This window comes from Hippoglossus stenolepis, chromosome 22 (assembly GCF_022539355.2).
Source record: "Hippoglossus stenolepis isolate QCI-W04-F060 chromosome 22, HSTE1.2, whole genome shotgun sequence".
NCBI classification, from domain to species: domain Eukaryota; kingdom Metazoa; phylum Chordata; class Actinopteri; order Pleuronectiformes; family Pleuronectidae; genus Hippoglossus; species Hippoglossus stenolepis.
In genome coordinates this window covers 3195222-3213755 of record NC_061504.1, presented here as the reverse complement: position 1 = coordinate 3213755, position 18534 = coordinate 3195222, and the positions used below count along the sequence as shown (strand labels likewise).

The 18534-nt window shown below is 40.2% G+C and overlaps 2 protein-coding genes across 2 annotated transcripts; both read right to left on the bottom strand.

Annotated features, from left to right (window-relative positions):
* Positions 1–28: 28 nt before the first annotated feature.
* irak3 (interleukin-1 receptor-associated kinase 3) lies at positions 29–10500 on the bottom strand. The gene is made up of 11 exons (XM_035146969.2): positions 10291–10500; positions 8657–8845; positions 8189–8352; positions 6492–6556; positions 6289–6403; positions 5145–5263; positions 3973–4171; positions 3314–3376; positions 2813–2983; positions 1447–1804; positions 29–566 (listed from the first exon to the last, which is right to left on the bottom strand). Exons 1-11 carry the CDS (start codon positions 10391–10393, stop codon positions 454–456), a joined length of 1659 nt encoding a protein of 552 aa, XP_035002860.1. The 5' UTR covers positions 10394–10500; the 3' UTR covers positions 29–453.
* A 4304-nt stretch (positions 10501–14804) lies between these two features.
* On the bottom strand, positions 14805–17654 carry LOC118101324 (beta-2-microglobulin). The gene is made up of 4 exons (XM_035146973.2): positions 17471–17654; positions 16381–16653; positions 15214–15251; positions 14805–15101 (listed from the first exon to the last, which is right to left on the bottom strand). Exons 1-3 carry the CDS (start codon positions 17529–17531, stop codon positions 15241–15243), a joined length of 345 nt encoding a protein of 114 aa, XP_035002864.1. The 5' UTR covers positions 17532–17654; the 3' UTR covers positions 14805–15101; positions 15214–15240.
* Between the last annotated feature and the right edge of the window lie 880 nt (positions 17655–18534).

The window sequence follows — 18534 nt, the reverse complement described above, 5'->3', positions numbered from 1 at the left end:
TACACCTGGATTGATCACAACAGTCCTCTTTATAAAACAGATAGATTTGGTTTAATGCATCAGGGTCGGTTAACGGAAAGGTACAAACAGAGATCTTTACAGAGCCACTCTTGATTTAAAAAATAAGTTATAGAGGTAGTAACCTGTTGAAGATCATAGAATAACGGCAAAATAATAATGCTAATAACAGTAGTGGCAATAACGTGTGTAACTATATATACAGCGGGGAGGTCCAGCCACAGGAGACACATGTGGAGACCCACTCTAATGCCAGGTGTGAACTGCTGAACTCAGAGCTGTGCGCTTATGATCAGATCACCTGAGAAACATGTTCTCAACACGTATGAGCTGCTGCAGTACAGAGGATGCTACAGTAGCAAACAGACAGAAACACACACACACTCAGATAGGTCCACAGAAAAGTTGTCCGGACCGAAACAGGAACTCTGCCCTCTACTGCAGCCCTGCCTCAGAGAACAGTTCCTCTGTCTGAACCAGCCCTTTGTTGTACAGACTCAGTTTGTCCCTCAGCCTGCTCTTGGCTTTGTTTTCCACCATGCTGGAATCTGCCCAAAACACACAAACAAACACACACCTTGATTTCTTTTACTAGGCAAGCACACAGCATATGTAATAAACAAATGTAAGGGGTTGCATTTATGTGAGGATGTCCCCATTAGCAAGATCAGCCAGTCTGATTTTAAGACAGTTTAAGAATAAGAATAAGGCCAATGGCCAATGGCTGTCCAGAGCGGAGATTACAACATAAGAGTAATGAAAATAGTTGTTTTATATTTATTGTTTTTCCACAAAAAGGAAATTGAAATTTACGAAGTTTTAAAGATTTTGTAGTTTCAGATTGTACCTTTAGGACAATTAGTGTGGACCCTAATAGCAAAAACTTGAGATGAGAAAATTGTCCCCCTCTAGTGGTTGAAGGTGCAGATACCTCCAAAATGGAGTGACGTTTGCGAGCTAGTTCAGCCAATCAGCTCGAGTTGCGCCGCTCTGATCATGTGACACATCTCACTCTCCACAAACCTCGATAATAATAATAAAGAAAGCTGCAAAAATTCCACATCACTCCCTTTGCTTGCCCCCACCGCTGCTACAGCGTCAGTGATGCTGCCTGTTGATTCAGCCCCTCCACCTCCCCAGCATCCACCAGTTGGCTTTGACAGGGGGTAAAATGTATTTGGTCCCCACTACCTATTATACTAATGCAATCATATCTGAGTGATGAAGTTCTATGGCTGCAATACACATCTCAAACATGAGACGTCTGACTGAAATAAAAAGTACGGTTAACGTAAGTATTTTTGGGCCGTTTTCTCAAAAACTGGTGAACATGACTGAGTACATTTTAGAGGAACAACTGTGATCAGATGCATTCTCAATGTTTTCACATTGTGCTTGGGGAACTGAGTATCTTAACAACAGACTTACACTGAGGACTCTCTGCGAGGTCGGCGGCCATCCTGTTGGCCCTGCAGTCCTCGCAGGCCTGGCCAGCCGCCTCGGCCGAGCAGCTGCACTCCACGGGCAAGCTGCTGTACAGGTCGGGTTCGGCCTCCCCATAGGGCCCCATAGTGTCACTCAGGTAGGCCACCTCTGACTGGCTGTACTCGCTGGGCCCTGTCAGTGATGAAGAGGCAAGGGGGCTGCGCTGCTCGTCGTGCTCCACGGGGATGGAGGACAAGGGGCTCTGTGGGGCAGTAACAGTGGCTTCATCGTGCAGGCTGCGGGGTTGGTCGGCCAGCGGGCATCTGGGCGGAGGAAGCAGCTGGCTCAGTGTCAGAAGTACCTGAAGACAATTGAGATTTATAGAGTTTATCACACCCACTGTTACTTCAAGGATTTCAGCAGCAGAATAATAATAATCATAATAATAATGTTTTTCACGCCTTCTCACTATCATTCTGCTGGTACGTCTGAATCCAGCCCTGCAGGATCCAGATCTGACACTATGACCCAACTACTCTTCTTATTCTTATTCCAGTTCTTATTCCAGTTCTTATTCTTACTCTTACCCTATTGTGTTTTATCAGCATTATTCAATATTAATTAAAATCATCATTGTATAGCCTATATTCACAATTCACAATTTGTCTCATAGGGCTTAACACGGTGCATCATCCTCTGCCCTTAACCCTCAACAACAGTAAGAAAAAACGACAGAAACCCCATTCAAAGGGGAAACACCTGAGAGAGATCCACATGTGAGGGATCCCTCTCCCAGGACCGACAGAAGTATAACAACTATTAATATTAACTGATGTTGTTGTCATCAATAACATCATTACATTTACGAGTATGACTATTATTATTTTCATTATAACAACCAGTCAGACAGAGCTTAAATATAAATCAAATACAGTTTTTTGAATTGAATTGAATTGAATACTAATTCTGAATACTCTCTCCACCGCTCTCTCTCTTGCTTGCTCACTCGTGACGACACAGACACACACACATTGTTATCAGACACGTGTAAACTCAGACTGGGTAAAAATAACATAATTTGTTCTCTCGTGATGAAGGATGACATATTATTTGCATAAGAAAAGGGGAAGACACATTCAGGACGCATTTTATTGGTATTTATTTGTAGGTGTGAACAGACGAGCTCAGTGCTGTCCACATGTGACTGGGCCTCTCTGGATTGGTGTTAATACAAGGTCTGAACAGGGCATATATACATTTTAAGTGCCTTGAAATAATGTGTAATTGGTGCTATATAAAGTTTGAGCTTGAATTCTTTAGTTACAGATACTGGTCCTAAAAGGATAGAAAGAACTACATCAGTGCTCACGTTCTCCATGCTTGGTCTGAGGCGGGGGCGGCTTGCAGTGCATTCCAAGGCCAGAGCCAGGAGGCTGATGGCCATTGCTGTCGGCCAGCGACCGGCCGCCTCGTCCAAAAAACGCAGACAAGAGTCCACACCACCACCACTGTTCTCCACCTCTGTGACTAACACGTCTCTCTGAAAGAGGAGAGGGACACACAGAGAGACAGCAAGGGAATGAGAGATGTGGTTAAAATGTACACTCAGGGACATGCATTCTGCTGCTAAGTAAAGCTACAAATATGAGCCTTGATCATATATGAAACTCTATGTCTATGATCATAACAGTAGGAGACTGGGATTATTACATAGCTTTAGTGTGGTCACTGCACTGAAATTGCCGATTGCAATACAGTTGTTTATTATTTAGATGCTATTTTCTGGATTTTCGGGACTGTTGATGTAAGACATGTAGCATGTAGATAAAGGCTTCAATAACACTTATCTAGCTGTTCAGTGTGGACTCACCAGCAGTTTTTGATTGGGTGCGTCCTCTATGACCTTCCGTCCTGTCACTGTTTCCATTATCACCTGTGAGCAGGCAAACAGGCATTAATGGAAAATTAAGGAATCATGGTCTAATCGTCTGCACACAAATGCTTCTGCACAACATTATTCATAATTCTATTTTTAGATGTGAGACACACCGGTGGAAAGTTAATGATTTCTATTTTGGGCTAAATAATGTGCTTCCTCTCCTCCACCACATTACAGCTATAATTGTAAATTACTTCTGCAAAATAAGATTATATTTGCTAAAGATGAGATAACTTTGTGAGACATGATGCACGGATGTAAAAACACGACTGGTGTTGGACTGTACTGAAAAAATATACACAATAAGAGCTTTTGATGCGTCAAGTACATTTTTCCGGTAACACTTCTGGGATCAAATGTAATATTGGATGTGCTGTGGATTCACACTCACTGCCCTAAAGTCCCACATTCGCACAGTTACAGAAACATTTAGCAGCTAAAGAGTCTGATATTTCCCTGTGGAGTTGGTGGAGACCCAAAACAGAGCTAAAAGAGAGCAAATATGTGTTTGTGTTCTGTCATTGTTCTAAGTTTCTCTTGAGACACAGAATGATGGAAGTTATCGAGGCTCATGTGATCCTGTTAGTCACCATTCCGAAGCTGTAAACGTCCAGGCTGAAGGTCAGCTTGCCGTCCCGGATGTACTCCTCAGGGAGGTATCCCGGGTTGCTGTGGGAACCCGTGTCGAGGGTGATGGTGCATTGAAGAATGGCTGAATAAGGACGTAGACGGGCCAACCCGAAGTCTGACAGCTTGGGCTGCAGGGCGTCATCTAAGAGTATGTTCTCACTGTGAGGAGAAGCCAAACAGATGTGGACTCAAACTCTGAACTTCACAGATGTGTGTTGGGAATGTCAGATTAATAGGTTGAATTTTATAAATTAATAATGCATAAAATAATTTATCACCCTTGAAATGAAACGGTTATCAGTACTATCACAGCATTGTTAAGATGTGCTGAAAAAGTTCAAAAACTATTGATACAAAGTATATTTAAATTATATATTTATTATCAATAAAAATTATAATATAGCACCAACATCATATCAAAAGTGAAACATTAACATTGAAGAGGAAAGCTTTAGCTAGGATGTCATATATTGCAAAGAAAAGACGGCCACATCCTGTGTGTGCTGCTCTCGCTGTAGCCCCACATTTACACAGACAACTCATTTTGCCAAATTTAACTTGAAGTGCAGCATGAAGTGCAGCTTCACATCATTATTGTTTCGATTTCGTACATTTGGTGAAGCATAATATTAGATTCCTTTTTTAAATCACTTAGCATCCATAAACCATGTATATATGTGCGTATGTATACACACACAGAAATATGTATATTGTATATTTGTTCACGATACAAATTGAAGTGTTCTTTCATCAATGAAAATAGACAAAAGAGAGGAAATTAAAGTAGGCAGTGGATGAGGATGAGGAACAAAAAGCAAACAATGGTGTCTGAGGTATCCTTCATATTCAAATCATAACATGCACTATTTAAAGGCACTTTACATAGCAAGGTTAAGACCTTACATTATTCTAAAGTAAAATTCAAACCTTGTTTCTTAAAATAAATTCTTGTCAACATCCAAAAACATTTTCATTTCTTTTTAAAATGGTTATTCCATGAAGAAAGGAGAAGGGGTGAGTCTTTTGGAAGAATGTTTCCAATTCAGGGCGGGAGTATAAACCTGGAAATGTGCACAGTGACAGAATGTTTTCTGCATGGTGCAGTGTTGGTGAGGTGTGTGATGGCTTGTACCTGGAGACGTTGCCACAGATCACTTGGCAGGGCCTGGCCATATGGAGGTGATGCAAAGCCTTTGCGATTCCCTTGATGATAGTGAGACGCTCCTCCCAAAACAGAGGGGGCTCTCCATCCTGCACAGTGACAACATACCACTTCAGACTTAACACAGATAAATGGGTTCAAACAGCTAATATAGCCAAACATAGTTGGACACAGACCACTGACTAGAAATGACACATGATGGCACAGTATTTTACAACATAGTGAACAGGCTGGAGCAGAATGAACACCACTGATTTAAATAACAACCACTCAAATCAACTCCTGATATCCACTGTTAAAGGGTCAGTGTGTAGAATTGAGTGAAATCTAGTGGTGAAGTTGCATGTTGCAGCTGAATACCCCTCACATCATTCTCTCCTTCCAATATGAAAGAGAACCAGTGGCAGCCTACAGTTGTCATAAAAACGTTGCACACACACTACATGCAATGGGGGGGAATTTGTCCTCTGCTTTTGACCCTTCCGTGTGAACACAGCACACAGGACACAACACACACAGTGAACACGGAGCATTAAAGGACTTATGTCTCAGCCGGATTTAGAAAAACTTTTCCATGTATTTATCTTCAGCTGACTTGACTTGATTGTAATGGTGTGTTCACAGGTCTCTCTGAGAAATCCATCAGAAAGCTGCAGCTGATTCAAAATGCTGCTGCTCGAGTCCTCACTAACACCAAGAAAGTGGATCACATCACTCCGGTTCTGAGATCTTTACACTGGCTCCCTGTCGGTCGAAGAATTGACTTCACATTCCTATTGCTGGCTTATAAAGCAAAGAATGGTTTAGGGCCAAAAATTACTGCACATTTAATATCACACTTTTATGTCTTATTTTATCTTTTTATTCTCTGTTTAACTGTTTTAATTGATTCTCTTTTGTATTGTTTTGTTTTGGATAAATCATTTTTGCCTTGCCCTATTCATTTACCATTTTCTCATAGAAGACTTTGTTCAGTTCTGCATCACAAGCTGCGTAATTTCCTGTTTCACTTCCGGATTTCTGAGTAAAGTGTTACTGGCAACCACTGTGCTCGGGTTTGGTGCAACAAACAGACACAGGATGAGCAACTGCAGCAGGTAAACCCCACACGTACCTGTGGGTGCAGCCTGTGGTAAAGTGATCCGTTGGGGAGGTATGGGTAGACCAGACAGTAGTGATCCTCATCAGAGAAACAGTCCAGCAGCTCCACTATGTTTGGATGTTGATACCTGGAACGCAAACAGCACAGTACATATTGGACAAACCCTATCAGACAAAACAAAGACAGGTACTTGGAGAGTGAGAGCTGGAACATACATGTGATGAACCTCCATTTCTTTTCTGAAGGCATCCCACAGCTTCTTCCAGGTCACGCCGTTTATCTGGACAATGACAAATTAGGTATCAGTGAGACTTAGCAAACTTAAAATACTCAGATGCCCATTGTACAGTAGAGTACAAATATATAGTATACAGAAACAAAACACACTTCTATTTATAGGATGAGCAAGGAGAATATAAGGAAGTTGATTAGACTCTTGCCACATCGGGAAACGTTTGCTCAGTAAGGTTTGACTGTGATGAAGACGTTCCTTCATGAGCAGATCAAGGTATTCTTCGCATGAGGAAGTGAAACAGAAACACAGCAGAGCACCAGTGCAGCAGAGCAAATGTGGGCCTTTTTTTGCAAACATGCATTGTACTAGGCAAGGTGTAATCTGGATGTGAACCTAAAGTTACCCATGTGGTTTATGGTGACTATGGCCCAAATAGCCCAAATAGCACATTTGGTTGACATATATTGCTATGGCTTATAGCCTTATAAAGGTGCAGGTGAAAATGCAGCTATAAGCGGATTGAGGACAGATTGCTATCCGATCAGTCAAACCCCCTCAGATGTGGTTAGGGCCACATTGTTACCACAGTGAACCCAATGCAAAAGCAATGTCAATACACACTGTAAGTGGGAGGGAATAATCACATGTGACTGTTTAAACCAGCTTGTAACTATTAGCCAGTAAACACAGGAAGAAGTCCTCACCTTACCTCAGCTAAATATGTCCATTATACAAGACACTTTTGGAAAAGAAAAAAGAAACACAACTAACTATAGTCCCTCAAAAGAAGACATACCTCTGCCGAGGCCCAGCAGTCCCCTTTATCAAACCACATTTAAATGCGCTAGAGCCAGGTTTTTATTTAGATTTCACACACTTATAAATATGAGTCCCCTAAACATGTTTGAGTTTTCTCATCAAGATCCATGAATTATTCTGTGAGAAATCAATGAAAATGGGGGAAAACGTCTTATCTCGCAGTGTAAAAGAAAGTTTTAAATGAAGCTCCTGGATCTGCCCCTTTATCCGTACCCGCGCCAAAATTAGATGAATTCTTCCATGGCCCATGTTCCATCCTTCTCCAAAGCTTCATGGAAATCTGTTCAGCTGATTAAGTGTAATCTCGCTTAAAAAACTAAACATACTAACAAACCAACAAGACAGGGGTGAAAGTCTAACCTCTTTGGCGGAGGTAATGAAGCCCCTTCATGATGGCTACCATCTTCTCTCCTTCTTCTTCTTCTTCTTTCTTTCTTTTTTTTTTTTTTTGACCCACGCAAACAAGAGAAGGATTTTAATTTGAATGCCTGATGTGACTGGAGTGAGAGTCTTCTTGAGAAGGCTAAACATCAAATAGTTGTATCTCCCAAAATCCCCCACTCTTCCTCTACCTCCTTAAAACCAAAATTAGCGGGTATACGTTATACCTAGGTTATACCTATACGTAGGTTTTTTTAAATGTGGGTAAAATTGTAAAAAGTAGTTTAACTTTGACTTTGTATTATTTGTGTCATGTACAATTTCATGAATGCACCAAAAACTGAGGTGCTCTCGTTCCTCGCTATCTTGCCAGATTAGCCCGTTCACCCAGGGTGTCATGTTTCCATCGTTCCCAGACAAAAGCCAGATTTTAGTGAGTATTAGTGGGGTTTTTTGAGTAGTAGAATCAATAGTCACCTGCTTGAAAAGCTTCACTGCAAATGTATTACTTCCTATCTGTGCTCTATAGACGTTAGCAAAGTGGCCTTCTGCAATTCTGGTTTCAGGATGAAAATTGCGGGTTCCTTCTATGACGTCTTGCAAAGTGAGTCCGGCTGTCTGGTTTTCTGCTGCGGACCACACTGGAATACAGAAACAGATCAGGATTGTGATGTCACACTTCCCCACACGCACGTTTCACTTCAGCTGCTGACGTCTGCCCTGTGGACTCTGCTGGTAAATCGCTGGGAGGCGAGGGTGATTCTTAAACTACGAGATCAGATATCAGGTGTGTACCGCAAAAGAGGAACGGGGAAGGGGCTTTATATTTCCTGTGTGTAATTTGCACTTCCCTCTTACTCTGTCAGCCTTGTAATCAAACAATAGCATTGTTGAAACAAAGGAAAGTCTATTCCCTCTTAAAAAATCCACATGTTTGTGACTGACCTTGAGCTGGACCCTGGAAGAGCTGCAGGGCCCTGAGGTGGCCCATGTCCTGTAGCACCTTCTGCAGGTCCCGTACCCTTTTGTTCTGCTGGGCCCAGGACCACAGCAGCTCCCTGCTGGGACTCCGGCCCGCCGCCTCCAAGCGCTCCAACATGCGAAGTTCTAAGTAGCTGGGGAGGATTCGGACAGCTGGGGTCCAGGAATGAAGACGGACATAGAGAAGATGCCATATTAAGCTGAGAGACTAATTTCCTTTTACCCACACTGTATATACAGTAACACAATTTTGTATATATTATGTTTCCTTATTTTATGTGCTGTCTTTGATTTTAAGAGTTTGTATTATATGGTGGATCGTGGGATGTGAATGGAGATGGTGGATTGTGGATCATGGATTGTGATAATGGATCGTGGTGGCAGCTGGCCGTGGATTATGTTCATGACTAGATTGCTTATATAAACAATATGCCTCCTCACATCACTATAACTGACCCCACCTCTTGTCATTGCTGCTCCCTTCATCCCTGTCAGACTTTTTCTTTTCCATACATACTTAAAACAATGAATAAACCTGTCTTTTCTCATCACTGTAGTAAATATTGTTATTTTGTTGATGTGTTCAGTTACACTTGACATCTATTGCCCTTCTGTCCGTCCTGGGAGAGGGATCCCTCGCATGTGGCTCTCTCTGGGGTTTCTACGTTTTTCCCCGAGGGGTTTTTGGTAGTTTTTCCTTCCTCTTGTTGAGGGTTAAGGACAAAGGATGCTGCATCCTGTGAAGCCCCTTGAGACAAACTGTGATTTGTGAATATTGGCTATACAACAAAAATTTGATTGACTGATTGATTGATTGATTGATCGATTGACTATATCATTTGCTGTCTTTGATTTTAAATGATGCTGCATTAAGTTGCTTCTTGCCATCTATGTGTTCTTTCCTTGTTTGTATTTGTCCTCTGTGAAACACTTTGTAACGGTTCTTTTGAAAGGTGCTATATCAATAACGTTATCATCCCAGGCTGTAGATAACATGGTTATTATGGATGACTTTAAAGGGATAGTTCAATGGAGGGGTGGGTGAAGTGTTTGTGTCCACAAAACTCTTTAGGAGTTTCAGGGGTAAACAGGGTTGTAGCCAAATCCAATACAATTGAAGTTACTGGGGACCACATCTTCAAACATACAAAAACAACAGAGAAACAATAGAAAATGCCTCCTAGGCTGTTAACCCTGAAACTCCAAAAGTGTTTTGTGGACTCAAACACCTCACCACCTGCATAGTGGTTAGTAGATAATGAGTGGATTTTCATTTTTGGGTGAACTATCTATCCCTTTAAGTTGCTCACTAGCCACCAAAGAAAACATAAACAATCAAACCAAATGTATTGATAGTTTTATCATAATAACTGAATCCTCCTCATCTTATTAATCAAAATGTTTCAATGTAACGTCCACAGTTAAAAGGTTGTGTGCCTGTTTAGGATTTCTTTTCTTTTTTTTACAGTAGAAGTTAAGTAAACTCTGCTTTGTTGACAGAAGTCAAGACTACCGACCGTCTGATGAAATCTTTATCGATTGTAACCATCTAAATATGTGGCTGCGGTCGACTGGTGTGTAAAAGACGCTCCCCTCACCCAGTCCACGCCACCCGAGGGTGTCCCCTCCGCAGTCCATGATCCTGTGGAAGCCCTCGAGCACAGCCGGGGGGACATCGTAGAGCAAAGTGTCGGGGTCCATGTCCACGTCCGCCGGTTCTCACTCAGACACTAGTTCGGTACTGCACACTGACAGCCCCGCTGAGGTTACTCAAACACGGAAACTCCCACCCACCCCCGAAATGGCATGCCCGTCTATTCATGGTGTTACGGTACAGTTGCTTAGCACCCAGACATATAAGGAAAGGAAATAAGGAAATTCTCGTGCCAGCTTGCTTCAAGATTACAGTACCAGAAGATTTTGTGGAATAACGCGATTAAAACAATTGATGATTGAGTCTAAAAATGTAAGTGAAAATAGAAATACGTGTGCAATAATATATAAATCATAATTGACACTTTAACTTCCCGTGGCAAATAACAAACTAACTGTACTTTGCACAATCCAGTCTCTAATGTTTACTTACAACATATTGCACAATCCCTCCCCTGGTGCTCATAGTATTTATTATATTAAATCTTTGTTTCCTATTTATATATCTTTTATATTTATACTTGAAGAAATACACCACACCAAGTTCCTTGTATGTGTAAACCTGCTTGACAATAAAACCTGATTCTGATCATTAGAATGTGGAATAATATAATATTTCACTTCAATTGCGTATAGTGTTGGTATTATTTGTTATTATTATAAGTGTCTAAGGTGGATGAGATGTACAGTTTGATGGCCACCGGAAGAAGTTCTGTGGTGCTCCTCTGATCTACCATTGAAGGTGATGCGGTGTGACACCAGTTTTCCGTGGATGATGTGAGAGGTATTGCCCATAATACTCAGTGTAGTTTCCTCAGCATCTTCCTCTCTGTCACCAAGTTCCACTCCCACGACAGAACCATCTTTCCTGATAAGCTTGTTGAGTCTGTGGTGTCAGCTGCCTTCGTCCTGCGGCCCCGGCACGCAACAACGTAGAAGATGATGCCGGCCACCGCCGGGTGATAAAACATCAGCAGCATGGTTCTGCAGGCATTACTAGGAGCTACGTCTTCTGAAAAAATTAGGTGGTTCTGACTTTTCTTGTAGAGCACGTTTACTGAAAGTCACCCGTTAGACATTTGGTAATAAAAGTAAAAACTCAATTGCATTGCAAATAGTACAATAACAATATGTTTTTTTAAAAACTGCATAACAATGACATACCAAACTACATAGGCCCACATGTTAAGGAACCCACAAAATTACATAAAATATGTAAAATATATAATTACATGTAAATTGAATTGACAACGTTAATGTTTGATTCCCAGTCCTCAGCCCTCATGAATGTGGGTGTTGTGTGTTTTTTCTCCAGTTTCCTCCCACTTTTCTCGACGTCATGCGGCAAATGACTTGAAATAAATGAAATCCAAAACAATAATGATCAAATTAATATATCAGACTGAACTTCTTACACAATTCCCACTTGTATAAAAAAATGCTAAAATGTTTTTCTTTTGAACCAATGTTTGTTCATATGAAATTGATATTTTCACAATCCCATTGACATCTACAGTACCTGCTAATTCCACAAACGTCTGCCTGTCTGTATCTGGGACATATATCTCATGAACTGTTTATCTTATCGGCTTCACGCGTGTCATGTGTAATCTTAGTGGTCATGGGAAGAGCAGTGCCGAGGTTGGTGCGATCTGGACATGCGGTACATTCAATATTGATAAAGTAAATTAATAATAATTAAATAAATAGGCAACCTCCCGTCCCCTAGCTTTGGGTCATTTCAACATGTACCACAAATATTTGAATATGAGCTCACTCCAAATGTAGGGGGCAGTCTCCCTCCTCCCACATGACGGGTCTGTGAGTCAGCAAGTAGACTCACGCTATCACAACAAAGAAGGAAAGCCCCTAAATTACAGTCACTCTACTAATCTATCTATCTATCGATCTATCTATCTATCTATCTATCTATCTATCTATCCATCTATCCATCATCCATCTATCTATCTATCTATCTATCTATCTATCTATCTATCTATCTATCTATCTATCTATCTATCTATCTAGCCTGCGTGCTTTATGACTTCTGTGAACTACTATTCTTTGTTTTCAGGACAAAGCTTGAGTCTGATACCAGGGTTATTGTGCACCTTGAGCTCATTAAACCATAAACTAACTTTTACCACGTGCAGTTGGAGGACAAAATAATAAATGCAGTTGTCACAAAATATACAGCTTTCCCTAACTGTAAATACAATATATTTTTTAATTTACGTTTTGTTATAGTGTTTTTTGTGATATGAAAAGAAAGTTTTTTCCACATTAGTAAAGTAATAAGTGCTATACACGCTAAACCTAGAGTGCATTGGGTACTTGTAGTTCTGTTGTCCTGAATCAAGCATTTATACTGCAGTTTCAATCTCCGTTTCTACAGCAAAAATAGTGTCACCAAATTGTTCAGGATAAAAGACGTTTAATTGACCCTGTACGTTGCCTGGATTTAACTTCAGTGAAAGACTGGTCGTTTGTGGTTGTGATGGAAATTTGACCTGGTGAGACTTCTGAAATAAAGAGATTCGAGAGTAATAAGTCTTTTAAGAGGATTTTATTCATTGCAAGGAAGGTCATATGTATACTTTTTATGCAGATACAACGAAGAAATGTGTGTGTGAAGAGTTGAACTGTGTGTGTGTGTGTTTGAGAGTTTGTGTGAGAACTATGCGTTGACTATGTGTTGTGAGAACTACTGTATGTGTTGTGAGATCTATGTGTGTGAACTGAGTGAATAATAAAATTCCAGGAGATTACATTTCATTTCATTTCATCTTATCCAAAAGCTTACAATAAGTGCATTCAACCATGAGGGTACAAACCCAGAACAACAAGAATCAAGAAAGTACAATTTCTTTAAAAAAGCAAAACTACAAAGGGCTATAAGTAAGTGCCATTTAAGTGCTACTAAATTGTTAGTTTTCAAATTTTATTCAAGGTATAGTCGGAAGAGGTGTGACCCAGACACAGGTTTGTCAGGAGACAAACCTAGTCAGATTTGTGATTTTTTACCAATATTACACCGGAATTACATGGTTCAACTGTTTGATGTAAAAAAAGAAATCTACCTAATGGGACGCATCCAGTGACATTGAGAATTTCAGTTTTTCCTCATATCACCATCAATTATTCCTGCTATTACAGCGATGGATCAAATTACCCTGTATTTTTCTTTGTTAAAAAAATTGAAATGCAGGCAGGTGAAGTTTTCTTTGTCGTTTAAAACAATCAATTAAAAAACATTGCACACGGCCCAGTGAAGAAGGGATTTATTTCATAAATGTGTTATTATTTAAAAAAAAACAGTGATTATACGGTAGTGCTTCAGCTTTCATTTCATGAGGGTGTTGAGTCAATGATTATAAATCAAACTTACAATGGCTTATGTGCTCCTGATGTCAAATCTCTATTAACATAAAATGCTTTTGATGGAATATGGTTTTTTGTTGTCTTTGAGATTGCATCAGGAAGAGATTTCCTATTTGCCCGATTCAGGCCAAACAAACCCATAAACTCACTCAAGCTGCACAAGATTAAACATACTCATAAACATCGGTCTCCTAAATATGCCTGAGAATTTGGGATTCATCTAGATGGAGACAAACAAACACATTGACTTTGTTTACATGGACAGCAACAATCCGACGAGTGACCTGATTCTGAATAGGACATTATTCTTATTATGATGATTCCATGAGCAACTAAAAGAATATTCAGTTCATATTCCCGTTTACATGTTAGAGAGCATAGTCTGATTCTGACGTCCAGCATTCTGTAACTGAAGGTGGATGTTGCAAATGCTGCGAAAACTCCGATAGGATGTTATATAGTCATTAAGACGTATACATGTCTACATAAGGCCACTTGGAATACTCCACGTCTTAATTTCGATTATTGCTAATTCCAGGTATGACGTTATTCAGGTTAAGATAATCAGAAAATTGTTTTAACTATTAAGACACATGGAGTGTTCCAATCTCAATCGCATGTAGACATTTATGCATCTTAATTGAATTGTAACATTCTTCTGGAGTTTTCACAGCATTTTGCGTCATCGACATGTAGGTCGTAATCAGACAATGCGCTGTAACACGTGAACAGGAATATGAATGGAGTATTTTTGTCAGCTCAATAGGGCTTTACTTGAAGGGATAGTGAATGAAAATTCACTCATTAACTATTCACCACTATGCCGATGGAGGGGTGGGCGAAGTGCACTTCTGGAGTCTCAGGGGTAAACTTTCTAGAGCAGGATCCAACACAAGTGAAGTCAATGGTGAGTCCTTCTACAGACGTAATAAAACAACAGAAAACCCCAAATGTCTCCATACTGCTCGCGTGTTGTCATCCAAGTGTCCGCAAGCCCACAGAGGCATGTCGTGTTTTTTCTGTTGTTTTATTACGTCTGAAGATAAGTCACTAATTTCTTCAATTGTATTGTATTCGGCTGCAACACTGTTGACCCCTGAAACTCCAAAAGTGGTTTGTGGACTCAACCACTTCACCCACCCCCCCACCGGCATAAGGGTACGTCGATAATGAGTGAATTTTCATTTCTGGGTGAACTATCCCTCTAAAATAAGCTAAATAGTCAGACTATTGGTGTCTATGTAAACGTAGTCGATTTAAGGCTGGATCAAGTGCATTTCACTGATCTGCGGAAAACACTTTCACTTTTGTTATGAAAGTCAAGAGTAGAGATTTTACATTTAAATCTTCTTCACCTCCTCCAGACTGAGCAGACCTGTGGTTATCAAACAAAGGATAAAAAAAAAAAAAATCAATCAGATAGTTCCTGAAAAGATTTCATGTTTACTGAATTGAAAAAATACATTGACTATAATTAAGGTACATACCTGGAACATGGTGGACCACAGAGGTTACTAGTCAAGTTCTGTAGAGAGGAAAACACGAGCACATGTTGAGAAACTGGACAGTTAGGCCACTGTAATTGTGGAGTGTTCAAAAGAAATAACAACACAACAACATTATCAGCTGCATTTCCACCACAGGGACTTTCCCCGGGAACTAGGAACTTTTGCAGGAACTCGTATAAATCGTAATCGTATAATCAAAATGATGTGGCTGTCCAGTTTTGGGCCACAAACTGCCAGTTGTAGACTGCTGCTGTAGTTTACCCGAGGACATAGAAGACGACCTGTTCAACTCTGTCCACAGAATGACGGTTGGCACACTGCCCCCCCCTGACTGCCACAGAGTGCTGGTCACCTGTTTATTACATTTGTATTAATATTGAGCGTACTGTGTGTCCAAATGCCACCAACTTCCTTGGGAAATTGCCAATTGACACACCAAGTGTGAAGCTGATTAGATGAACAGTTCACGAGATATACATTTCACACACAAACCGGTTATTAACTTAAGTTATTTGGAGTGTTATAAGCAGTTGCTCTCATATAAGTTTTATAACTCCAATATATTGAAGTGAAAACTAACTGAAAATAAAAGAAGAGAAAAAAATACGTGTGGTAAGGAGTGTTTAAAATTACAATTATATAAAATAAAAATAAGAATAGAAGTAAAAAGAGAAATTATACAAAGGATAAATTTAGAAATTCTGCTTAATGCCAGGGTACGTATACTCATGGGGTGGTTTCCTGTAGTGGAATGCATGTTATATAGTATATAACCATTATACTTTGTAAACCTTGAACAACCTGATTTTGCAATGCTGTACTTAAAGGGATAGTTCACCGAAAAATTTGTGTCGGGGCTTCCGGACACTTGGATGACACCACACGAGCAGTATGGAGGCATTGTTGTGTTTTTTTCTGTTGTTTTATTACGTCTGAAGAAGAGGTCACAATTGGCTTCAATTGTATTGGATTCGGCTGCAACGCTGTTTACCCCTGAGACACCAGAACTGTTTTGTGGACTCAAACGCTTCCCCCCGCCCCTCCATCGGCAGACTGAATTTTCATTTTTTGGTAAACCATTCCCTTAATGATGGCCATGATGTCAATATTAAAAAAGACATGAGATGGACATAGACAGACTCATACCCAAAATGTGATCGTTGGTCTTCCCCATGTGGGTCACTCTGCAAACGAACTTGTCTTCTTGGTTCAGGGTGATGGCCACAGCTTTGGTCAGGTGGTACTTCCAGGTGTTCGCGAAAGCCAGGTCTGTCTGATTGGCTTTCGGAATTGTCTCTCCATTCTTCAGCAGGTCAATCGTGATCAGTGGCGGGTAGAAGCAAGTCACGTGACAGATTAAGATGTTGTCTTTCCCAAACTCTTCTTTGAGACGGGTGTACACCTGAACGTTGGGTCGATCTACCAAAAAAGGAAAAGATGTCACACATTTCATGAAAACGGATAGAAGATTAACTTATTTCGATTTTACTCATAAGCAGTTTTCAGACATGACCTGTGGGTAAACTCCGGAGAATTGGCTACGGAGTTGCACCAAAATTTTAAGAAATTCCTCCAATGTTTTTTCCGAGATATTCTGTTCACTATGTAGTGACTGATGCCTCTGGCCATTGGCTGTCAAACAAAACCAAGATGGCGCAAACCGAATTTGAAATTGAAACTTGTCAGTTCCCAAACCAGTGGGTGACATCACGGTAGGTTGACTTAGATAATTGATGGGTTTTTTCCGTCAGTGAATCATTGTCGGTAAAAAGGGAATAAGAAGAGAATGAAAAGCAAACAGAGAATTTGAAAACAGAGACTTGACAGAGACTCACTACTGACATAATGGTCGATATTGTTATTCATGAGTTCAATCTTTCTTCAGAGCAGATGTACAAACAACAGAATCCGTCCACTTATATAGTGTTGCATATAAAGGGGCCATTCGAGGGTAAAGAAAACCACAATTTGTACAATTTAGATGATCACACTTTATATTATTATTGTATAGTCAATAGATCCCTTTCACCTAAATTGTACACACTGATCCTTTAACATGAACAAGTTTTGCTCATCTGAGAAACAATATTTGTATTTGTAACATACTGAACTTTACTTCTTCATATTTGACACGGTGGTACGCAGTCAACGTGTCGGAAGGCCTCGCTGCCATTTCACTCGACGGCACCTGAACGGACATTGTAACATAAACACGGACTGAAGTCGAGGTACGTACCTTCCTTGGCCAGTGAAGAGCAGACCACAGCCGATAGGAGAATAAAGATTAAGTCCCGCATGATTTCACCCGTGCTGGGAAAGATGTTTAATCTTTATTCTGCTATTACAGATGGTAAAGCTGGTCCCGGACCAAACCGAAAGTCAAATGTTTCCTTGTGATCTGAGGGTGGAGCTACGAGGCAAAGCAGTAAACCAGGACATTCCCCAACCCCCGCACACACCACAGAGGGCGCGTCTACACCAATAGAAAAACAAGAGCTGTTACTAGGTAGAAGTCCGTCCGACATGTTGCTCGCTGTTGCGCAGTTACATTAACTTGTCTGTTCTTGTTGCTTTTTTATATTTATATATGTTATTTCCTAAGTGTAACAGCTTCTCTGTGTTCGGCATGGGGACATGTCGTGTATGGATTGCTTTTTAGAACTCATGACTTCGCAATTAATGTAGTTATTATCCTCGGGAAGGCATTTTTGCAGACGATCAGATTGTGAAAAACTTCAATATATTTAACAAGGAACTGTGTCATAACCTCTTATCGCTGAGATTAATAGAGAAGAAGAGTGTTATGAGTTTCTGTTTTCTCACTCCTCTTTTTAATTTATTCCCCCCCCCCCCCCCAAAAAAAATACCCCCCTCTATGCGTTTGTATTTTTTGTATTTGTGAAATAATGTGTGTCTGATGTCTGTCACTGCTAAATGCCACATGTGGTTTGAAATGTATCTTTGTACACTTAACATAAAGTTGTTTTTAAGAAAAAAAGTTGTCTTTATGTTGTTTTTACTCAAATTCAGATGTATTAACAAACAATAAGGGACGTCTAAATCATAATGACACATAACACAATATCTAAAAGTGATTGGAAACAATAGGACAATATAGAATATATAATTCAAAACACAAACACACACAGGGAAATTTGAACACACAAAGAGGGGTTCTCTCTAGGAAACAATTGTGTAGGAAAATCTTTGCTAAAATAATATAATTATTTTTCACAAACTCTAAATAGGCAATTTTATGTTTTCATGTTTTAGAACTGGATTATTTTGATAAGTACTGGA

Coding starts and splice junctions, on each gene's coding strand:
- irak3 (XM_035146969.2), bottom strand. CDS start 10,393: ATGGACCCCGACACTTTGCTCTACGATGTCCCCCCGGCTGTGCTCGAG. Junction 6,557..8,188: donor CAGTGAAGCTTTTCAAGCAG/GTGACTATTGAT, acceptor GTCATTGTCCAG/ATAAACGGCGTGACCTGGAA. Junction 567..1,446: donor CCTCGCAGAGAGTCCTCAGT/GTAAGTCTGTTG, acceptor TGTTTTGGGCAG/ATTCCAGCATGGTGGAAAAC.
- LOC118101324 (XM_035146973.2), bottom strand. CDS start 17,531: ATGCGGGACTTAATCTTTATTCTCCTATCGGCTGTGGTCTGCTCTTCA. Junction 16,654..17,470: donor CTCTTCACTGGCCAAGGAAG/GTACGTACCTCG, acceptor CTTTTTTGGTAG/ATCGACCCAACGTTCAGGTG.